Source organism: Harpia harpyja, chromosome 10 (assembly GCF_026419915.1).
Source record: "Harpia harpyja isolate bHarHar1 chromosome 10, bHarHar1 primary haplotype, whole genome shotgun sequence".
NCBI lineage: Eukaryota > Metazoa > Chordata > Aves > Accipitriformes > Accipitridae > Harpia > Harpia harpyja.
In genome coordinates, this window is record NC_068949.1 from 36854408 (window position 1) to 36877525 (window position 23118).

At 36.7% G+C, this 23118-nt stretch overlaps 1 protein-coding gene across 4 annotated transcripts in view; it reads right to left on the reverse strand.

Annotated features, from left to right (window-relative positions):
- Positions 1-23118, reverse strand: part of NRAP (nebulin related anchoring protein) — a 53262-nt gene that overhangs the window by 24696 nt on the left and 5448 nt on the right. For 3 of the 4 annotated variants that reach the window (XM_052798446.1, XM_052798447.1, XM_052798445.1), the window contains exons 6-21: positions 22557-22664; positions 21613-21717; positions 20944-21051; positions 19315-19419; positions 16470-16574; positions 14461-14577; positions 12613-12717; positions 11561-11668; positions 10753-10857; positions 8248-8346; positions 7623-7727; positions 5904-6011; positions 4986-5087; positions 4282-4479; positions 3954-4058; positions 1564-1662 (exon numbers count right to left, since the gene is read on the reverse strand). In XM_052798446.1, coding sequence (XP_052654406.1) covers positions 1564-1662; positions 3954-4058; positions 4282-4479; positions 4986-5087; positions 5904-6011; positions 7623-7727; positions 8248-8346; positions 10753-10857; positions 11561-11668; positions 12613-12717; positions 14461-14577; positions 16470-16574; positions 19315-19419; positions 20944-21051; positions 21613-21717; positions 22557-22664 — 1782 coding nt within the window. The remainder of the gene's footprint in view (positions 1-1563; positions 1663-3953; positions 4059-4281; positions 4480-4985; positions 5088-5903; positions 6012-7622; positions 7728-8247; positions 8347-10752; positions 10858-11560; positions 11669-12612; positions 12718-14460; positions 14578-16469; positions 16575-19314; positions 19420-20943; positions 21052-21612; positions 21718-22556; positions 22665-23118) is intronic. The other variant, XM_052798448.1, reaches the window with a different exon arrangement.

A 23118-nucleotide genomic window follows, 5' to 3' on the forward strand; every position in this document is an offset into this window, starting at 1 on the left:
CATAATATTCCAGTGAGGACTAACATTCCAACTTTAAATGAAAATATCAAGGACTTCTTATAATCCAAGTAGCAAACATCTCCATCGCATATCCCAGGGTAACGTCAACAGAGAATTGAACTGCTCTGTTTCAGAAGCCCATAAAGCTGTTGGAGGAGCTGTTGAAAAGCTACAAAAAGATGTCCCATTTCACAAAGTGTTACATTTCTTACATCTCACAGAAAAAGAAATATAATATCCCTACTATAAAGCTCTAAATTCATGGTTACTATTCTGACTGCAACTCACATACAGAAAAGCAGCATTGTCCAGTACACAGGAGATAAGTAAGAGGACTCAGGAGACCAGCATTCTCCTCTGATTCAATTTGGTGTCATCTTTGAGACACACAACACTCATACAAGTAAGTGCCAGGTTTTTATTGATGCAAAGGAGCAAAACAAGGAAACATGGTAGCTGCCTAAAAAAAGATCAATCAAGAAGCAATAATTCTTCATTCACATAACAACTGAGAGGCTGACAGTATCTTCATTTCAAGGCACAACATATTAAAAGTAATTTTAAAAAAAGCTTTGCAAGTCACTACTGTTCCAAAATTAGTTGCTCAGCAATTTTAACAACAGGTTCCCCTTTTGAAAACTTAAAAGTGAGTTGCTGTCAGCTAAGTCCTGCCAAGGAGTTCTGAAGTACCATCTCAGCCCTGAAGTGGTCAGACAGTTGGACTAGATGACCATTGTAGGTCCCTTCCAACTGAAATAGTCTATTCTAGTCTATTCTATCTGACAGGGTCGCCCAGCCCCAACAAAGAATAGGGAGCATTCTGAAGGCACCCAGTTTAGGAAAATATGCCAATTTAGCATTTTACCAAATCATAGAATCAAAAAGTAAAGTCTTTTAGTAAAGTAAGTAAAGGTAAAATACTTCAATGGCAATAGCTGAAGAACATGTGACCTAACAAGGCTGATATAGCTTTAAGTAGTATGACAGGGCCCTCAGTGGAGAGAAACACAGAACCTGGGATGGATGTATATCAGTCCCTGTGCTAACATCTAACTAGCTTTGAAGCACTGCCTGAGGATCAGCTGGGAATACTGTGTTTTCCCTCCAGCTTCCTTCCTCCACTTTTACTACCTCATGGATAACCAATTTTCATGCAGATGACATTAATGTCTCAGGAATACTCAGGTATCCTCTCATGAATGCATTTTAGCCATACTTGAATCCAGCCAGCACCACCCACAAGATTGTCACCAAGACTGTCTTGTAGAGGCATCCCCCCAACCCCCAGCCTTTGACTTCATTTATAAGAAGCCTCATTTGTCTATTTCCATTCCCATTGGGGTTTGATTTTTGTTGTTGTTGTTCTAGTACAGAGAATTCAGTCAGAGAATTCACCAAATAAACAAATAAAAACCCTTAGAAATAAATCTCAAGAAATTTCATACATTGACAGGTTTCATGACCGGGTTCTCTTCCACCCCCCACCCCCAGTGTACATATCTAAGGAGTCATCACATTACGAGTAAGCTACTTGCAAAGAGACAAATTCAGTCAAGGACTCACATCACTTTGCAGTTCCTGGCTTTTCTTGGCATGCTTGATCTGAGAACTGTCAGCCACACTGGTGAACTTCAGAGCATCAGCCTTCTGTCTGTACTTTTTCTACATCAAATTAAAGCAGGTTACACAAAAGTTTCTACAATATTTACCTTCCCCCCAAAATGTAGTGCTTTCAAAAATATATGACTGATAGAGCCAAAAGTCTCCTGTAATTCCCAAGACAGTTTTAGCACGGGTATCAACAAAATAAGCTTCCAAATACTACCCAGTGCTAAGTATTTTCAAGGCAAGGAGGGTAGTGCAAGAGTATGCCAAACGCATTGTTGCTGACACTGCAAGCATGGATACTCTTTGGTGCCAGATGTACTAGCTACATATCTTACAAGATCTAGGTTGCACACCAACCAATGAGTGTCCTTCACAAACCAGCTATGAATTAAGTCAGGACCCAAGAGACCTCATAAACTAGACAGTCAATATTACTATCTCATTTTCTTACATAAGCTTTCTCAAGCATATGCATGTGTTGTTCAAATCACTGAACATATGTTACTGAGATATTTGTAAATTATTAAGATATTTCTAAACTATCAATTAAATTAGAACAGGCAATTTCAGGGTCCTGAAAGTAACTTAAATTCAAAACCTTCCACACCATCTCCCAGTTCTTTTCAAAGCAGAGCTCAGTGTAGACATTGTAGTCAAGCCTTCCTGGGAGCAACAGCTATGAGAGGCCTCCACAAGGCTCAAGTCTTGGATGTAGGAGAAAACATCGTGCTTCATTCATCCTCTGGTACCAGTACTTACATAAAATCTATTTGAATGGACAAATTTGCATAGAGACTAAAGTTTCTAGTTTGGTAAATAAGACTGCCCTTACTTTTATTCCATCTTACTTTTTGTTTTACATCTGAAACACACCAAAGTGAATGGAAAACTTCCATTGACTTCATTGGGCTTTGGATCAGGCCTGGTTTGAATCAATGTCTCTGCTTCAGCCTTTTGCATCACTCATTTGAGAGCAAGCTAAGCATCTCTTTCTATCTTTGAGACACTACAAGGAAATGCAGCACCCTGTTTCAAGACCACAGTATGATAGGGGAGACCAAGCAAACACTTCTTGTATACTTTAGTCAAATTCTTATTCTAACAGTTCAACCATGAATGAAGTGGGGTATTCCACCTAGGAAGGGTGTAAATGCATTTTTTCATTGTCTGGCATTTCAGGAGGGAAATCCTTCTGTTTGAACTGATGGGTGAACAGATCGGTTTACGCTGTGTCTCTGCTAGGGGAACACAAAATACAAGTTAAAAAAGCATGCAACACTTCAAAGAGGTGCTCATGGCTTTATTTTAGGAACCTGGAAGGGAGGGAGGCAGATTAAAACCAGTATGTTTTGTCACATTGCATGGAACACAATGTAGTGACATTCTGCAAAGAAATGACAAAATGCCAGGCTCTCTATGGCAATAAAGATCTCTAAAATAATATCCACCAGTCTCCAGTTTAAGTGACTGTCAGCCATCTCTTGGACTTACACAGCACTGGAATGAAAAGGCAGATCATTATGGATTAAATATTTGTGGAAGTGATTATTACTACAGCACACCACAGCAGCAGATGTCAGTCTATCCCTAGCAAGACACCAGATCTGAGAGTAGCTGCTCTTCTTTTGTTTCTAAGATGTATTTTTTCCCCTTGCAGGAGTAGAGAGAGGATGTCAGAGACCCAAGGTATCAGAGAGTGTGATCTCCAGTAACTAACTGGCTTCTATTCCTTCCTTCAGCACTAAGTGGGATTTTATCCTTCTTGTCAAACTTCCCCTAATTTATTCTGCTATCTGTCCTCTAGTTTTCCTAGCACTAGTGAGACAACTCAACCATAGCCAAGCAGCTGAGGACGTGTCCTTCCATAAGGTTAATGGCAGTGCAAAACCATGAATTAATCAAGCGAAAGAAATGAAAAGCAGCACAAGCTGAAGCTGCCAGTAAAGTCACAGCCCTTATTTGCCAAAGAGCAAGGAAATTTCCAAACATGGTTAACAAATATCTAATTTTTCAACACTGTTCCTTAAAACTCTATGCACTTCATGTAGCATGTACCACAGGAAATTCTAATTCCTTTCAATGCCACTCTGCAAAATGGGCAGGTGAATGAAAAGAGGTGGAAGCACAATTATGGGGACTTCTGCCTCACAAACTTGACACAATAATCATATAATGGGAAAACATATTTTTAACCTCTAACCCAGGATCTCCTAAACTGTAGAATAACTAAACAATGTCCAGCAGTTCCTCCATTTCTCAGATTTTCCATATTAGGAATTCCTTACCTATTCCACATAATAAACCTTTGAATAAACAACAGACAGAAGCCTGAGCACTTTGCTTACCTCACTGACCAAATCTCCTGCCTTTTTGGCTTGTTGTATATTAAGACTTCCTTCTGTGATACACCCAGCTCCTTTCATCCACATCAGATCTGCTCTATATTGAAGCTGTAGAGGACAATGACATTTATTGGTATGGGGAACACAGGTACAATGTTTGCATGTGAACTTGTGCACCCTTTCCCATTTCAAAGACATTGCAAAGACATTTTAAAAAGGCATAGTGCAAATCAAACAGCGTCCATATGAAATGAGAATTAATGTCAAACTGAAAAAGGTTATAAACACTCATACTGCTTTTAACAGTTAAGCTGAGTATACATCATCTTACATCACTCTGGAGACCATAGGCCTTCTTTGCCCATTTGGTCTTCATATCTTCTGGAACCACTGTGTATTCATGGAGTCTCTTTCTATAATCTAAGTCACTAGCAAGTGCCTGGGCCTTCTTAGCATGTCTCAGGTTTATCATATCCATAGGCAGATGGAAATGGCTCTTACTCTCCTCAAAATCTTTTTTGTAGGCAATCTAGAAATAGAAGGAATTAAAATAAGTTGTCTGTACTAGTGTATTGCAAAGCCAAAGCCATCTTAATTCTCCACTCTTGTTTAGGTCCCTATGCAGCTTAGGCAAAAAACACATGTAGCAATCAGGTCCTATGAGAGATCCACAAACAGATGGCAGGATGAATTTTACGGACTCTGAAGACATCTTCTCTATTACAGTACATCTTACTTTTAAACATACTTTTATCTGCTTGAAAGTTTTATGTAGAAGTGTTTATACTGGGGTTTTAATAGGATTTTATTTTCCTGCCCCAAAATAAGGACACCATCAACCCAAAAGTCCCTATGAGAACAAAAATACTGTGCAATCATTGCAGATTAACAGATGGAGGAAGGAAACCAATTTTTGTTAAATGCTTCCAAGAATTTCTTATAGTGAAAGCAGTAACAGTGGTAGATCGCATATCATTGCTGAAAGATTCATAATTATGAAAAACAGCTTTTGAGTAAGAGAAATAAATAATTTACCTCACTACTCATCTTGGCCACCTGCAGAGAGTGCAAAAGTCTTGAATCTTTGGTTCCAATTGCTTTTCCTTTTGTTTTTTCATATTCTTCTTTATATTTAATCTGTGAAAAAAATAGTTTAAGTCAAAGAACATTTCCAATTACCCAACACATAAGCAATATGTTCTCCACTGGCATTTGGATGGTCAAAATTTACAAGGGCTTAGTCTGATTCTCATTTTGTCACTTCAGATTTCCCAGATTTTCTCAGAGGTGCAAGGTTGGTCTCATTTATATTGTCATTAACCTAATTCTTTAAGGCTCGCTCCTCTGAGGTGGATATGCTTATAAATTTAAAGTCTTCTGATTAGCTAAATTACCTGATTCTTAAAGCAAAAGATAAGAAATCAATCATGTAAAAACCAAACAAGGAATTCAAGATTTGATTTTCTTAATGAGGTGGGATTTCAGAATCACCATCATTGCTGAACACTTTCCAGCTGCAGGAAAAGTTTCTTCCTTTTCTGCCTCTCCACAGGTTAAGAATCGTGAGATAAGCTGCTTAGGAGTTTGTTTGGAAATTTTTTTATACACATGTGTTTATGTTAAAGAAGCAGACTAAAGAAATATGCATTCCTTTTGCAGTGGATGATAGCAGTATTTTTGAGGCTATAAACAATTCAAAACACTGAATTTTACTAAGGGATTATTTTGCAAATTTTGTTTCCTTCTGTACACTTGTATTTAAAAAAATAATATTCAGAGAGTGAAATTTCATAGCAGAGTCTGAGAAAGTTTCCAACTGTTCATCAGCCATTGAGAAAGATGGACAGCCAAATTCAGGACTTAAAAATCTAGATGAAGTGAGCTAAGCTTTATTTCCCTGTGCTATAGCAACTTACGTAAAGAATAATTCCTAGGTAATTAAATATAACATACATCACTGGCAAGATCCCTTGAAGCTTTGGCAGCAAGTAAAGGCAGAGAATCAAGTTTCATTTCAAAGCCCCGGCCCTTACTCTTCTCCCAGCCTTCTTTGTACTTAATCTGAGAAAGGAAAGACAGCAACATGTTGCTAACCCATAAACACACAAGATCTTCAAATGAACATGAAAATTACTAAGAGCAAAACAGAAGTATAAATACACTCAGTCCACAAATGGGAACCTTCTTAAGTCAGAGTTCATTATCATTTTGAGCTAATTAATTGGCCAGGATTGAGTCAAGAATCTTATTCTTGGAGTTTACAGGCACTTTAAATCCCAGAACATTCACCAATAGCTCTCAATTTCAAACAGGCATGGAGGAGGGAAGGTTCTTCAAAAGTGCCTGTGGTTATGTCTACATACACAAATAGTGTAGATCAGTAGGAACTGATCTATAGGCAGAACAGCTGGTGCTCAGAATCAGACATCACACTACTCATTTCAGGATTTTTCTTTCCCCCCACCCCCAAACTAGAGCTAGTCAGGTCACATGCACTGAATGCCTATTTGTAGCTGCAGTTCTTTATGTGAGCTCCTGGAGAGCATCTTTCGGTTTGGCTGCATTCAAAAGGAATCCAGCTCATGTGCGCTGAGACCACCCCACAATGTGAAGCAAAACTCAGTGAAGAAACCCTTATAATCCGATTTGCTTCAAAAACACACTCATGAGGTACACCATATCACAAATGTAGATGAAATGCATGAGAATCACATGCTTAACTTCTGAAAGTTAATGGAAGTTAAAGTACTAGTTGTTTAAGCTCTTTTTCAAGGTTCTACTTGAAATTCTATTAGAGCAGGATCAAGTATGCCTTCATGCATACTATGCATGCACCTAATGAAGTATCCAGGAAGCCCTGATCTCTGGATTTGTCTTTTTGTATGGTTATATTTTCCTAGTATCTAACAATGAGCATGCATCCCAACACATTATAGCCACAAAGAGTGCTGCTACACAACACTCCACCAAAGCAACTCAAATAAAACTTTGGGGAAGAACACAAGATATGAATATGCCAGGAAAAACTTGCAGTAATGCCAACTCACAACCATGAAAAATTATGAAACTGGTTCAAAAATAACAGTCACACCAGTAATAAGTCTGGAGGTTTTTTCTGGTTTTGCCTTTATTTGTCTTGTTGGGCTTTTTTCCCTCCAAAACTATCTACAACAATGGAGGCCTGAAAAATACTTTAAAAATTAAATAGAGGTTAAACTTTTTCTGCAAGTGCTTGACTTTAACACCCAGGTCTCTAAGTAAATCACTACATATCGTCATGAATTATGAATGGCAGCAACAGTGGGCTTGATCCAAATTCACTGAAGTCACTGTCTTTCTTTCCATTGACTTCAGTGGGCTTTGAGTTATTAGAACTGTGCAAATGTTGGTTCTCCATAAAAATACCACCTCAGAAGCAGTTAATTTTCTGAAGTGAACACTGATTTACTAAACAAATTCAAATCATCTGAAAAGGTCTTGAAAAAAAAGTCTATCGGTTCCACTATACTTAAGATTGTATCCCTATCTATTCTGGTTACCATATTTCATTCTGTTTAGTAAAGACCAATGATAAACATCAACCACTTCCAGAGACAGCATCATCATCTTTACATTTATTTCTGTCTATTAACAGCATCATGAATACCAATATTTCCACATTGCTTGGCTTACCTCACTGTATAACTCAGCATTGGCTTTTGCCTTGACTAACTGAGGTACGTCCTGAGGTAGAGTGTAATTTGTTTTTGTCTTCTCATACTGGGCTCGGTAGTTCAACTGCCATATATTGAAAAAGTCAACAACAAAGTCAGTTATTTTTAACTCACTAAAATTATGACCATTACACTGATTGACTGCTGTTGAATTTCAGGCTATTAGTGCCATATGTTATAGATAAACTTATAGGTATGGCTGACATAAATATGAGGGCAATAAAGCAATTATAACTTTTACCTAGGTACTAGGAAGTAGAATAATTATTCTATAAACAGAATAGCTACTGTTTATCTATAAGTAGAAAATATATTATTAAAAAGCATGCATTAATAAATACACAGAAGTTAAATCCTTAACAAAGCACACTAATACAAATCTTAAAAATGGAGGAAGATATTAGATCTACTAGTCTGCTTGCCACATTTTTGGAAGTTATTTCATTCCATTAGTATTCTTGTTTTGGTTGTAAATCTGCTGATGAACTATCAAGAATAAAAACACTTAAGTGCTACAAATGCTATGAAATAAAATTATCTCATAATTCTAATAAACAATGGTGGCTAATGGTGACACAACTTACATCACTGAGCTGCTGCGCATTTATTTTCGCTTGAGCAATTTGTGGAGTGCTGGCAACAGAGCTGTACTTCAGCTTGTCTATACTTTGCCTGTAGTTTACCTAATTTAAGATAAAATAAAAGATTTAATAAAGGAAGAAATGTTCAGACTGGAAAAAGAGAGATTAAGTAGACAAAGTTTTGTTAGCTAATGCTCTGGATAAATCATTACTTAAACCATAATAAACTGAAGTGAGGAAAAATGCCAGGATATGTTGGATGAGATCTGAGTTAATGCTCTGAAAATTTCCTAGTTTGAGGTCACAGTTTTTATTCCACTTTGAAAATGAACTTCATTTATAACCCCTCCACCTCAAAACCACAAATTCTTAAAAAGATGCAGTTTCAGCTGGTCCCCCAAAGCATTCCTATAAAACTGATATTCTTAACCATCACTTAGACTACTTTTATCTTTGTCAGACTATCTTTATAATGGAACATTGTAACTGCCTATTAAGAGGTCTGTCCAGTGTAATGCTGTGCAGAGCAAATGAACTCTCTTACACTTTGTCTTTACTCAGTTTTAATATAATAATCACAGAATTTCCCTGTGTGGCAAGAGTTTTGTGTGAATGATGAGAGAAGAAAAATATATATTTATGGTACAGAAAAAGTCATTTTAATGTCAGCCATTGACAGGATTGGAGCCTACTAAATTCCTAACACATTAACATGGTAGCAGCAATAATAAGCTATAAAATAAATATATTAAATCCCAAAATTATGCAAGATAAAAAAATCATAGAGAAGCTTTCTTTCAAACCTGTTGCTGCCAAAGGACTCAGTGCTACACTGCCGGATGCAATTATTATTCTCTGTAGGCCTTAATTAATATTCACTGTAGTTAATCACCACTTTGCAAACATTGTAAATCACATCACCTAAAACTAGTTTCTTAAGAAAACTTTTTTCCAGTAAAGTGGAATATATTTCTAGAGACTTTGAGTTACTGCCACTATTTTAATGCAAACCTTCTTATCTCGGGTACCCTCATGTAAACTTGTTCTTTCTGCCATAAGGACAAAAACTAGGAAAAAAAGCCTGAATTATCTCACAGGTCCAAGTGATCAAGGTACCTAAAGCAGTTCATTTGTTTCTTTACAGAGACAGAAAGAATTTTAATTCCACAGAAGGGGATAATTTCTTTTTAACTGAAACTGTGTATTTATTGCTACTTGTGATTACTCAGTGTGTGAGAGAGTTGTATTCTTAGAGTTCAGAGTAAGCATGTTGGTTATCGGTGAGCAGACGAGTCCTGGGACTGTTTCAAACTACTAGATGATGATCATGACTAGTGCAACTGAGTCTCTGTGGCCAGTTGATTTACGTGCTCCAAACCCAGATGCTGACTATGAATTGTAGAGCCACAAGTAGTGCTGAAATGTTTAGAGTGGGTAGAACTAATTTGTACACTTTGGACAGGAATTCATGCTGACTTTGAACTCTTTAAGAGTTCTTACACACACTCGAAGCTCTCTCACACACTAAGCAATCAAACACTGAACTTTACTTTTCTAATCTTTTTCAAAGACAAACCTGAAATTACTGCTGAAGAGGCAATAGTGCATCTTACAGTTGAAGTATATCAAGTACTTCCTCAAAAACTTTAGGGTTCTCAATTCTACCTCTTCATGCTACCATCTTTTTCTTGGAAGAGGTATTTAGGCCCAGATAAATCTCATATAACGTTAATGGCCTCTCTAAGGCATCTTGCCCCTGGTTTCTTGCAATTTCAATGGAACAACAGTTTATATACATCTTACATAGTCAGAAATGCCCTGCAGAGGTGCTGCTCTCTTCCTCTTGATTTTGTAAGTAATGCTGTGCTCCTAACTAAGGCACAGGTTAAGTTCCCAATGGCATATGAGATCAACTCAGCCTTTAATGCTTGTGAGAGGTGAAAGTATGGTATCCTCTGCAGTTTGACGTCCTGCATTTATCTGTAGAGCACATATAGCCACAGCAGTACACAAATTTCTTCACATTGTTCCATCAGTAACTCAACCCCAAGCACAGAGGGCACCTCTCGCATGGATCACAGGCATAAGAAAGGTTATGTGACCAATTAGTTCCCCTTCAAAGGGCAACACCTATCTTCAGGGAATTCACAAATGATGAGAAGCCTACTTAAGTCTCCCTGTCCTTTCAGAGCTTGATGCTGCTGTTGAAGCTGCCCAGGATGGTGAGGCGTTTTGCAACACAGACCAGGGATAGGGCAGAACTCACTCATTTCACACCACTGTACAATCTGTGCTGAACTGAAGCCAATGACAGGAGGTGGCAGCACTTTCTATTCCTCTGAGCCCTCTTGACTCCCTGCACTTTTTTCCTTTAACTTTGTTATCACTAGCTGTTTGCTCCCATGATTAAATCATCATTTCACACATGCAATCTATCACAATCTCTCCTACAGAGAGATGATAAGCCATGCAAGTCATAGGAGAAAAAAAAACCATAAAATTATTTACATCTTTCAAAGGGACCAACTTCCTTGTTGTCTGATATGAAGGAGTGAGAGTAGCTGGGTAATTGTAGTCAACACCGTCATGTTTGTAATCAGATTTATAGGCTATCTGAAACACAGGGAGAACAAAAAAAAAAACCACATCTTTTTTTTTTAAGCTGTCATTTGTTTGAATAATTATCAGTCAAGAGGAAAGGAGAAACAATAATATTAATATTAAATGCAGGAAACAAAGTAAGTTCAATGTCATGAGTGACAAAGAAAATGAAATTATTTGCATAGTTTAGCCACTAATTGATTCTTTTTCAGCTCCTCAATTAATCCAATGCCAACAGTGGGAGCATTAAGTTAACTTCCACCTATGACACATCTCTTTTATCTTTCTGCTTAGTTCTCAAGCTTCTTACAGATTTGTAAATAATGTACTTGAAGGAATGGTATGTAACAAAATAGCTTCTTGACTAACCCACTAAATTAAATTGGAATCCAGAAATCTTCATTAAAGGCTGTTTTTTCAGCAAAGGTCTGACCCTGAGGGTCGTGGCAAGCAACCTTCAGCATCCTACTGATGTCAAAGAAAACTGAAAGAGCTCAGTATGTTGCCAGATCACTGAATTTGCTTATTTTAACTTCTTCCACACAGTGAGCTATAAATCAGTACAAAAGGGTTTCCAGAATTTCCCCCCTTCTCAACATATCTATCCTTCAGATCTCCAGTACAATATGATCTAAAGTTTTCTATCAACTTAATTCTGTAAAAACTTAAAGACAAGAAAGCAACAACCATATACGTGTGATTAAAAAAGACTTACATTGCTTGCCAAACTGCCAACTTTCATGGCATGTAGCATTCGCTTGTCCATGCCGATACCTACATAATGACCTTTCATCTGGTTCTGGTAGGTTTCTTTGTATTTTAGCTGTACAAAAAAAGCAAAAATACTCTGAGAAAATATATTTAGTTTTTTATGAGTTTCCATATATTACAGCAGTGGGACAAATTACTTCAGCTGTGGTCTACTAGTGTTGCACCACTACAGAAACTCATGAGTTCAGAACAACCTTTGTACTTTAAAAAATAAAAACTAAAACCCTCTGTGAGTTTCCTATTTTACAAGATGTCGTTTACATATTCTTCAGATCACCTGGATGCCACATAAAGGAGATACTTCCACCTTCCATTGCTGCATATTATTTCATCAGAAATAAATATTAGAACAAAGTTGCAGGGAAGCATTATTTGTACATCAACAAATGAACAGATTATCATCTACCAAAACTGGACCATTTTGGTGCAGCTTTTACCAAGCCCAGAATAGGGAATTTGACAACAAGATAAATTAATCACTCTACCATCTCATCTGTATGGCAAAATATTTATTCCTCCTGGATTTCAGAGAATGGTAGCAAGCATTATAAAGCAACATTATACTTCAGTATCATGAGATACAAGCCATGTAATTATTAATATTGATTACTTTCCCACAGCAAACATGTTCCTCTCACATGAACTCTGGTAAAGTATCTTCTGCCTACATTTCCCGTCAGGAAATGGACCTACACAATGAAATAAGTAATAATTATGATAGATAATGCTAACAATTGACAGCTACTTGTCTAGATTAGCAGTCCATTGTAAATAACCTCTCTTCCATATATCATAATAGTTCTTTTCATAATCCTATATAAAATGAGCCCCGGTTATCCATCAGGACAGACTAGGATAGGTGCTGTACAGGCATGGGTTAAAATCAGTTATAATCAAATTCCCAGCGCAGGCTTATCTGAAACACACACACAGACGACTTGCGATTCCAGCAGCTACTGGGTTAAGCAAGCCACACACGAGGTACTGAAAACTTACATCACTGGTGAATTTTGAGATCTTGCTCACATTCTTGAATTGTGGAGTATCACAGTAGTTCATGCTGTAGCCTTTGTTGTTTTCGAGATCCTTCTTATACTCCACCTTAGTGACAAAAATGCACAAGGGAAAGATATGGTAAAACCATATCAAGTTCCTTCACACACTTTTTATTAGCCAGACCCACTATTCAGAGATTTTGATACATGAATTTCATCAGACGGCATATGATGAAAATTAATAAGAAGGTGATTTTCATATACTCACTTCTCATTTTATAGGCAAAAGAAATGCAATCAACTTCATCCATTGGGACCTCAGCAAAGTGTATGAGACAGTGCCATGAGGAAAATTATTAACAAAAACAAGAATCTATGCAGGAATTTTAAGGTGAGTGTGGAGCAAATGAAAGCAGAGAAAGCAATGGGTATTTTTCAACAGGAAGGATTGAACACAGGGAAGTTTACCAGCAGAATTCCTCAGAGGAAGTTTAAATACAGAACTGGTTTAATATTCTCATTAAGTACCTTTGCTCTGAAGTAGGAATGTTGACGGTGATATTAAAAGGGCTAATAGAAATGGGACTAAATTCAGCAATGTAGAGGTTAATATACATAGGAAGTAGTCATAAAAATTTCAGCCATCACCTGGAAAGGCTAAGAAAGAGAAAACTGTTTATATGTAGGCTGATTACAGAAAGATGGCAAGATGCCAAAGTAACACAGCCATGAAAAAGGCAAATGCAGTCCAATGCAGGAGCAAAAGACTTTTGAGCAGGCACTGGGAAGTGCACATGCTTTATACCAGGTTCCAGCAAGACCTCATCAAGAACTTATGTACTCTTACAGTCATTCCTGTTTAAGGAACATGTACTCAGCCTGTAACAGCTGCAGTGAAAGACTGTGAGAGATGAGAAGAATTTGGCTTGGTTAGTCTAGGAAAACAAAGGCAGAGAGAAGAAAATTATATCCGTTTGTAAACATCTCAGGTAATCATGCAGGGAGAAAAACTTTTAAACTAAAGGGCAATGTTGGCACAAAACACAATATTAATAAAGTGGACAGGAATAAATGTAGGCTAGAAATTAGAAGAAGAGGATTACATGATACTGTGCCGAAACAGCAGGAGTCAGGAATCAATGGCCCAGGAGGCCCCTTCCAGTCCTACTTCCAGGGGTTTTTCATTATTGAAGGTTTTATACTTTGACATCTCAAGAGTATAAGTTTTTAAACTGCCATGGGGAAGCTCTAGAAACTCACATTTATTAATAGCTTTATAGCTGATATGACACTATAAATAAATCAATAATTCAGAATCTACTGAGAATTCCTCAGCAATCTTCCCTTGCCAAGCGGAAGAAGAATGCATTATTAGTAACTCACAGTCTTTCACATGATGGAAGAAAACAGAAACCTGAATTAACAGAATGGTACAAATTTTGGTTCTGTTGGTGTTATTTCTTAGTTATCAGTAAACCCATCTTTGAAACACTCTAAGGTACACACCCAAGTCATCCTAAAGCATTTATGATTATACCTTCACAGCACATTAAGAACACAATTCAAGGTTTTTTTTAGATCTCTGTTCTTCATGTGGCCAGAATTAGAATTAATCTTCTGGGGTTAATTTCCCATACTTTCATACAGATCATTGGAAGTGCCAGATAACAGCACCTGAAGATCTGTTCTTGCACCTTTCTCTCCAGTTACTGTGCTACACACAGATATTTTTGTTACATATGGGGCAATAAGAACAACAGCTTTTTATATCTGTAGTCCTTACCCACCAGACGCAAATGTTTGTATGGGCTGCTCTCAAAGTTGTTAACAGATCGATTCAACCCCTTACCTCACTGACAAGCTTGTTAACACTTTGGGCTTGTTTAAGGACTAAGTTGTCTTCAGCCATTAGGGAGTGAAAGTGAGCTGCACCTTTCATCTTGGAAAGATCTTTCTTGTATTTTATCTGAAAAGAAGTAGGGAAAATTATAAAATACATGTCTACCTTTTCACCATTGCTATTTAGACTGACTTCATGAGTTGGGATAAGATTTTTCCTGTTCTTTTTGATAAGCAAATAGAACTTGCTACGTTGAAACAATGCAAGTTGTTAGTTCCTGAAATAAACCATGTATAAAATCACAGCCCTAACAATCTCAGTCAAGCCACTTCACTAGACAGCTTTTTTTTAAATCCATTTTTTACATAGATTGAACAGCACTGGTTGTTGTTCATAGCTTGAACAGATAACTAGCAGATTCTTGGCTGGTGACTGGTTGAAGCTTGTGTGCTCTTCTATTACTGAAGTTAATTCTCAGTACTTTAATTTTAGATTTCTACTCAGAGAATTACAGATAGTTATCAAGTGCTCTGTGAACTTTTCCTTTTCTAGAAACCAGCTTTTCAAAAAAGCTGTATCTTTTTGCACTTACAATGTTTTTAGGGGAATTCTATTTCTCTACCAAATCAAGATAGAAATAAGAGAACTGTTAATTTAATTTAGACATGAGGTTGTTGACTTAAATTGGGCTCAGATGGGTGAAGAGAGATAATACTTATATTGGCCTTTTTCCAAACTTTGTCCAGCAAAAACCCTGTTGGGAATACATTTCTATAGTTCTTGCATACAAGGAGATGCTTATGTTCTTCATCTTACGTTACTGCTTCAAAAATCAGATTCATAATGTACAAAATAACAAATTATTTTAAATGTGTTGCAGCACAAAGTGTTTGGGGTTTTTATTTTCTAAGTCTGCACGGAGTTTCTCAGGCTTTAAAGACACGTAGCAGCTTGGTAAGTGCTCACGTGCAAATGTTACTGCCATGAACCAACTCTTCTCCTCGCTCCAGGTATTACAAATTAATAAGTAAACTACTGACCATTAGCATTTTTAAAACCTATGAAACTGCCGTCTTCATCTGGGAAGGTTCAATATTTCATGTTTAAACAGGGCATCACTGAGTTTGTCATCCAAATAGGGACTGGTCACAGAAGGTTTCAGGTTTTTTATATTCTCTCAGTCATAAGCTCAGGTAACAGAATGTGACTGATCCTTTCACTCTAGTTTACTGCTGTCTAGTCCAGGCTAGTACAAGCTGAAAGACTCGACCATTTGTTAGCTCCCCAGAAAACAGACTGAGCCCATCAGCTCATATAGCCCCATGAGGGACAGGTGTCCACACTACGAAGGTTGTCACTCGCAGGAAACCTTCACAGCAGCCACATGGTAATGACCTACAGCCTGACCCATTTTTTGTCACTACTAGAAACGGTCTCCTCAAATAGGACTGAGGCTCTTTTATCAACGGGCTGCATGCAAGAATCACACATCACCACTTTTTTTGCAGATTTTTTAGCTTACTACCCAAAACAAAATCCCCAGCCTAGAAACAAGCTCAGTCTTGTGAAGTGACAGTGTCGTACTCTATGGTTTCCTTTCCTCCATATGACTTGCTTTGCGCTAGAGGCATGATACATCAAAATATCAAAACCAGTTCAGCTCATTCATCCTCCATTTATTCACTACTGGGAATACCACAGTAGTCCACAGGATGATTAAGGCAGTTGAAGGTTTCATTAATAATACAGGTGCAGATTTGCCAGGAGGGTTAACCTAACAGTAGGGAACCCCATTAGTTGCTACATCCATCTCCTCCCTCATGCAAGTTGGAGATGTGTCCCCTTCTATTAATGGATATTATTAATCCCCTGAGCCATCCAGTTCCCAGCAATGCAGTGAAATGTCGTTGTTGTTTACTGCTCAAGTGTAATTTTAGCATTCTCCTCCCAGGCACTGCTCTGACAAACTGCTGGTTTTAATTGTTTATGAACTGTATTGATTCAGGTTTCATACTTACATCACTTGCCAGTTCATTTGCTTTCTTGGCATTTTGATAAGCTGGAGTGATCATAGCAGGAAAGCTTCCTTTCCCTCTGCGTTCTTCATACTCATCCATATAATCCTGAAGAAAATTCAGAGTGTTTACTCATCATACGTGAGCAGGTGGGGCCATGGGTGATTTCACAAAGCCCCATATTCCTTGTTAGTAAGAAAGTTCATTGCTTAATTTTATTTTTTTTTATGAAAAAGAGAATAAAATTACCAACTGTAAGAATAAAATCACCCATTAAATTAACTGTGCCTGTAAAATCACTTGTGTTGCATTGCAAGAGAAATTTAGGTAGCAATTAGCTGTAGTCAAGATAGCATTCAAGTATACAATGATATACAACCTTCTAATCTCACCTCAGTTCTTACAGAGGTTATATCTGCTAGTCCCTCTCTTTGTCAATATGTGTTTCCCTGGAAAACTATAAAAATATCTAATGGTGTAGGCAGCCAGGAGATTTGCTTAAACTTTCCAAGTTTAATGTAGGGTCAGCCTTCCTCTGTGACGTGACAGAAGTCTCTTGATCTCTCTGTGGCCATTTCTTACACCATAACTGACCAAAAATAGTATTTCTCTAGTGCAGTGATATATTTTGAAGAGGGATTCATTAATGAAGCAGAAATACCTAGATATTAAAGTGGTAAACACCTGAGGGAACAAAAACACAAAATTCCATTTGCTTGATATAAGAAAACAATTGTTGTGGAATTAATACTCTTAAATCTATCTATAGAAAGGTTTATGTGTAAATGTTTGACAATTTGAAAAGCCTTTTGATAATTTAGTGACAAAATACTGGAACTTTTTTTAAAAATGGTATTACACAATGACCATCCCAAAGCTTTCTATGGCAAGATCTGGGGAGAATATGGTAAGTACACAAAAAGGTAAAGATATAGTGTAATGTGTCTTCTCTGTAATATTTTGTAAATCCGTTGTAGTAAAGAGTCAGTTTAAGTGAAAAAAGAATGTGTGGCATGTCAAGAATGTCATGGAAAGCACAGATAGAAAGGACTATAAATATTTGGGGTATCTGTCTTGTGACTTCTCCATGCAAAACAATCCATTGTAGGTCATTTTGTGCACCACCAATGTCACATAAAAATAGGTCATATCATAAGTTTGTGAACAATATAACATAATTATAGTTATTGCATCTAAATTATTCTATAAACAGGCACAGAAAACAAAAAATATCCCTGACTTATCAGCTGAGTTAGTTTCTTAAAATGCTATTTGAGTCTGAATTCTTCAGACTAATTTGCCATTTTCTTTTTCTTCTTTCTCAAATACATTTTTACATAATTTCTAATATTGCTTATATTACAAAACAGTATTTTCAAAGTTCCAGATAATTAACATTAGTCAGTTCTAAGATTTTTAAACATGAACAAAACAGGTGTTCAGCACACAGGAATTTTACAGTCAGATTCCTTACATCCTCTTATGTTATGTATATATCTGTATGATGTACCCTCATGATCTCGACAGTTAAAAATCTAATCCCTTTACCCATGTTAAGTCACACTTCACTCAGAAAGATCCATTAATTTCAGTGGCTCTATTTTATTTGAATAAAAATATCAGAATCCAATCTATGAAGATTAAAACTCAAATTAAATTTGAAGTCTGTGACTGAAGTTTCAAAGATACTTTCAAAGAAAAAAAAATTAAATTAATTCTAAAGATAGCAGCATTCCAATGGTTGAAAATGCAATTAGCGCTTTTTAAAATTCATTTTATTTGTTTATTCTTACTAAAACTTGTAGTAGTTCAAAAGACAGAAACTAATTGAAGGCTTCAATGCTACTTATTCTAAACTCATATTCTTGAAGGATGGTTTGCTTTTCACTCATTACAAGGCGTACATTTGGACAGAAGTGAAGAAACATAAAACTCCCAAATGTCTTATAACAATATATTCGCTGTTCCTTCATTTCTCCAAAGTATATGGGTCTTAGGAGGAGCTATGGTGAAAAACCTAAGACTAACCATACAGTTCTGTTTATACAAACCCACTATTCAATTCCTTTCAAATTCCCTTTAGCTGTATTCAGTTCTATTTAGCGGTATTCTTTCTCTAACTTAATTGGAATAGGAATTTGGATGCATTTTGGGAGACCACAAAAATAATTGCATTCCCTTAAAAATTAAATAAAAGCAAAACAAATGCCACAGACCAAAACAGAGCTAAAGCCTATTTGGTTCCACAAATGCAGAACTACCACTTGTCAAGCTTACAATACCACTTTTGTAGAAGAGCTGAAATTTAAGAGATCGTGTATGATCTTTAGTGCCACTTGCACATACTTAGAGCTGCAAAGCTTCTAAGATTTCTAAAAATACTGGCAGAGAAAAGATGCTTAACTATCTACTAACTTTCTACCATTTCACAGCTCTTTCACTTTTTCTCCTAACTGAATTTACATTTTCTTTCTCATGGAATGGGAAAGTTTCCACAAGTAAGCACATTTCAGCGTGATACGTAAAAACACCACAATAGAAATGCATAGCACATACATGTACACAGATAAAATTTGCCAAGGTAAGGCTTACCTTTTGGAAAGACCCTACCATAAGGATCACACAGTGACAGTGCATGCACCTTGTAGTCTCATCTTGTAAGTGCCAATGTCAAATATATTACACATTCAGAGCACGGTGCTGTGCACACCATCTTTTCCTTTGAGACCTTGCTTTCTCGTACAGGAAAGCAAAGTGAAAATAGGTCTCACTGCAGTTTCTAAAGTCTTGAGCAATCAGCCATAGTAATGATCAACATCAGCATGAGTATCTCTTGGATGTTGCATACCTGGCCATATTGATCTACATTTTCTCTTGCAGAAGTAACATCTGTTCCAGCTGTATGGCTGGCTTTTCCCTTGATCTCTTTTTCATATCTTTGATGATACTTTACCTACCAGGAAAAAACAAAAAGGAAAAGAATCATCTGGATGAATTTAGTCTGGTACACAGATGCTGCATAATAAGTAATAATCAATGACATGCACATGTTGACAATAAAGGATTGTCAAAATTCCCATTGCCACCAATGTACAGAAGTCAAATAAGCCACTTGAAGATATAAAAACGAAAATAGTGGTATGCTTTTTAATAATGCAGTAGGAACATGGGACTTGCCATTTCAACCCAGACCATTAGTTCAGTGTGTTCAGTACCACCTGCTTGTCAGTGGCTAATCCCTGATGCTCCAGCAGGTTAAAAAAATAGAACTGATTGTAATGTAAATCCACGGTTACCACAGAGCACTTTTTTTACCACAGGGTCATCTGAACACCAATAATAAATGGGCTTGTTTCTGAAAGATGCTGATCTCCCCAATGATCAAGGTAATTTTAGGCAATGAACCTTCAAGTTTAGAACAAGATTTGCACTACCTTTGCTGAAGTCAAAATAATGCCTGTAACCTGATGCTGCCCTTTAATCACCATGTGTGTTTGCTGACACAAATGAAGGGTTTTCCACAGATCAAAGGCAAACAAAAACATTTAAATGTTTTAGAGTCAGTTTCTTTTGCCTTCAAAATTACAGATCTCATTTTCCTCAATGACTCTTAATAATGTTTTACATTCACTTCCATTGAGTTAGCACAATATGTTATCCTCTCCAACAGTCTTCCTTTCAGCCTCCAATGACAAAACACAATTAACTGTACAGTTTGAAGCAATACTGATGTCTTTTTACAATGCTTTTTAAAGAATACAGCTGTGTTGTGGTTTTGTTGTGTTTGGAGAGGAAAAGAAAGCCAATAAAGATCAGTACACCAAGGAGTTTAAAAAAAAACCCCAACAGTAAGGAGAGTAAAATGAGCAGAATAGAAAGCTATGTTTTATAAATCTATACCTATGTCAAATGTATGCATGTGTTTGTGTGTGTGTATGTGTGTGTATATACTTTATATATGTAATTGCTATTCAAGAAGCTAGTTTCTTGTGTTCATAAAAGCCTCATCCTGCAACAGCACATAAGAAGGAATAAAAGAATTTGAACTGTAAGGACCCACTGGAAGCATGGAAAGTCACGGCAAAGCAGAGCTCTGCAAACACAGCCCTCCCCTGATACAAGGTCACCCAGAAATATTGTGGCTGTGTAAATTAGAGCTGCACTTCAGCCCCTCTAACTCATACTGAGTTGGGCAGAATGAAATCAAAGACCTCTGGCTGACTCCTTATTCTTTTCCTTCTCGGTTGTATGCAACAGGAGGCTGGGTAAATCCAGAGTGGTGATTCACAGATGAAATGCCTAATTTTCTCTTTGTGCATAAAACTCAACTTTGTCCCTGCAAAAGACAATAACTTGAAAAATCTGTGTATGAAGTGCACTGCTAGCATAACTCCACAATGCTAAACATTTTAATCCAAAATTTGTGTGACAATTTATTCTTTTCTTCCCAAAAAGAGACTTTGCTTTGGACACTTACATCACTGGCTAATTCATTCGCTCTCTTGGCTATTTGATAAGCTGGAGTGATCATAGCAGGAAAGCTGCCTTTCCCTTTCTGTTCTTCAAAGTCTTCTGTGTATTTCAACTGTAAAAAACCAAGACAGTTCGGGAGCAATTAGATCAAATGTATCTTGATTGCACACATAATCAATTCTTAAAGTTGCAAAGTCAGGTGTTTGATGGCTGTCATGTCCCAAAAGGAAGATGAACCATGAAGTCTGAATCTTTATAGTGTAGCCTTCATCTGCATGACCACATACCTTCTGCAGGACCTCTGTGTCTTATTCAGAGTACAGGATGGATCACAGTCACTTAAAAAAAATACTAAAGTTGTCTGCAAGATGCCTGCTCTGTTTATATTAGTCAGGCAGCTTCCTTCTTTACATTGCATGGCATCCAGTTGCTGGGTATAGAACAGACTAGTTCCCTGCCTTCAGTTCTGACAGCCAGCTAGTCCCTAAAGTGGCCTGGAACTGAATATGGTCTTTATAACTGGAAGTATTAAATACTAAATGGTAAAATGAATCTGCCTTTATAATATTTTTTTTTTTACTTTTCTCTATGTTCATATTTTTAAGTGATTTATAAATGTCCTAAGAGCCAATTGTGGAGTCAAAACCAGGTCAACCTATTTTGTTTCACTTACCCCACTTGAAAGCTGTCCTCCAACCTTTGCATGAAGTATATCTGGAGTGTCTACAACAGAAGTGAACTTCGAAATTCTCTCTTCATGTCCCCTCTTATATTCTACCTGAGGGAGAAAATATAAAATACACATTACAAACAATAAACAGCAAATATGCATTTTCTGTCAGAAGGCTTCAAGAGAAAATGAGCAACAGCAGCCATGACACTTCCCACTGTACAGTCAAGCTATCAGTATATTTAAGGCCCAATTATCTTAAAGTGAATGCCAGAAGCAGACAGAAATGGACCCAGACAATCACATTTTCAGATTGTACTAGATTTATGTGAGCCATATATTTGATTAAAATATCATCGTAATAGTCATTAACGGCCCAACTAAGATCATACTACAATAACAATGCAAACAGTGTTTGCAGAAAACAATGCAATACTTTAAAATAATTTCTACAGGATTTATTTTTACTTGATCTTTTTCAGTTGAATTGCTATTTTTATAAATAAGCAATTTTCTGTGTATATATTTAAAGTAGCTTGTATATGAATTAAACTCAGTATTACAGGTATTTAACTTCAAATAATAAAGAAAGCAAAAAATGTCAGATGTAAATAGATTAATAAAGCCATAAATTGAAAATAAAGGTAATGAATTAAATAAAAATTTTAGAGTGATTCACAATCTTTTTCAAGTTGGGATAAATTACAGCAAAAGGTGCTACACCTTTCAGGAAATATCTATATTGTCATTTATCCTATATGATTGTCCTCCCAAGCCAAGTAGTTTGTTAACCCCATTTCCTGCATCATGTTAAAGTTTTCTCACTTTGTAGAATTAACAGTACAACAAATATTCATCATAGAACTTACTGTCTAAAGTGAATGGCCTAAACCCAGGATTCTCCAAATTCAGAAGTCTAACATACAATTAAAAAAACTGCAACTTACATTACTGCTTAGTTGGGTGGCTCTCTTAGCAACCTGATAACCTGGGGTGATCATAGCGGGAAAGCTGCCTTTGCCTCTCCGCGGCTCATATTCTTCTGTATATTGAAACTAGAAAATGAATATTTTTTGGTTTGTTGTTACAGAAGAACCCACTGTAGTTTAATGTGATTCCTCTTTTAATGCCTGCTTCCTAAAAGTATGTATCACTTTATTTAAAAGTAAACAAATTAAAGAACTTATACCTTATAAGTTTGTTAGGTAGAAATATTTCCTACATACAACAGAAAACATCCCCCATTCATATCAGTTATCCACTGTTAATTGGCTATGTTGACTGGGCATAGACAATCAGTCATAATTCAGAAGTGATTTTAATCAGTCATGGAAATACAGTCAATGAAAGGTCTACTCTACGGAAAATAAGACATGTTTTCCATCACGAGTTCTGCTCTACTGAGGGAAGCAGCACTGCCTGCTAGATCAGGTCACCTCAGATATCATTGGTCAGTAGTTTAAGTGCTTCTCAATTACATAAATATATTAATATATGATTTCCAGGATG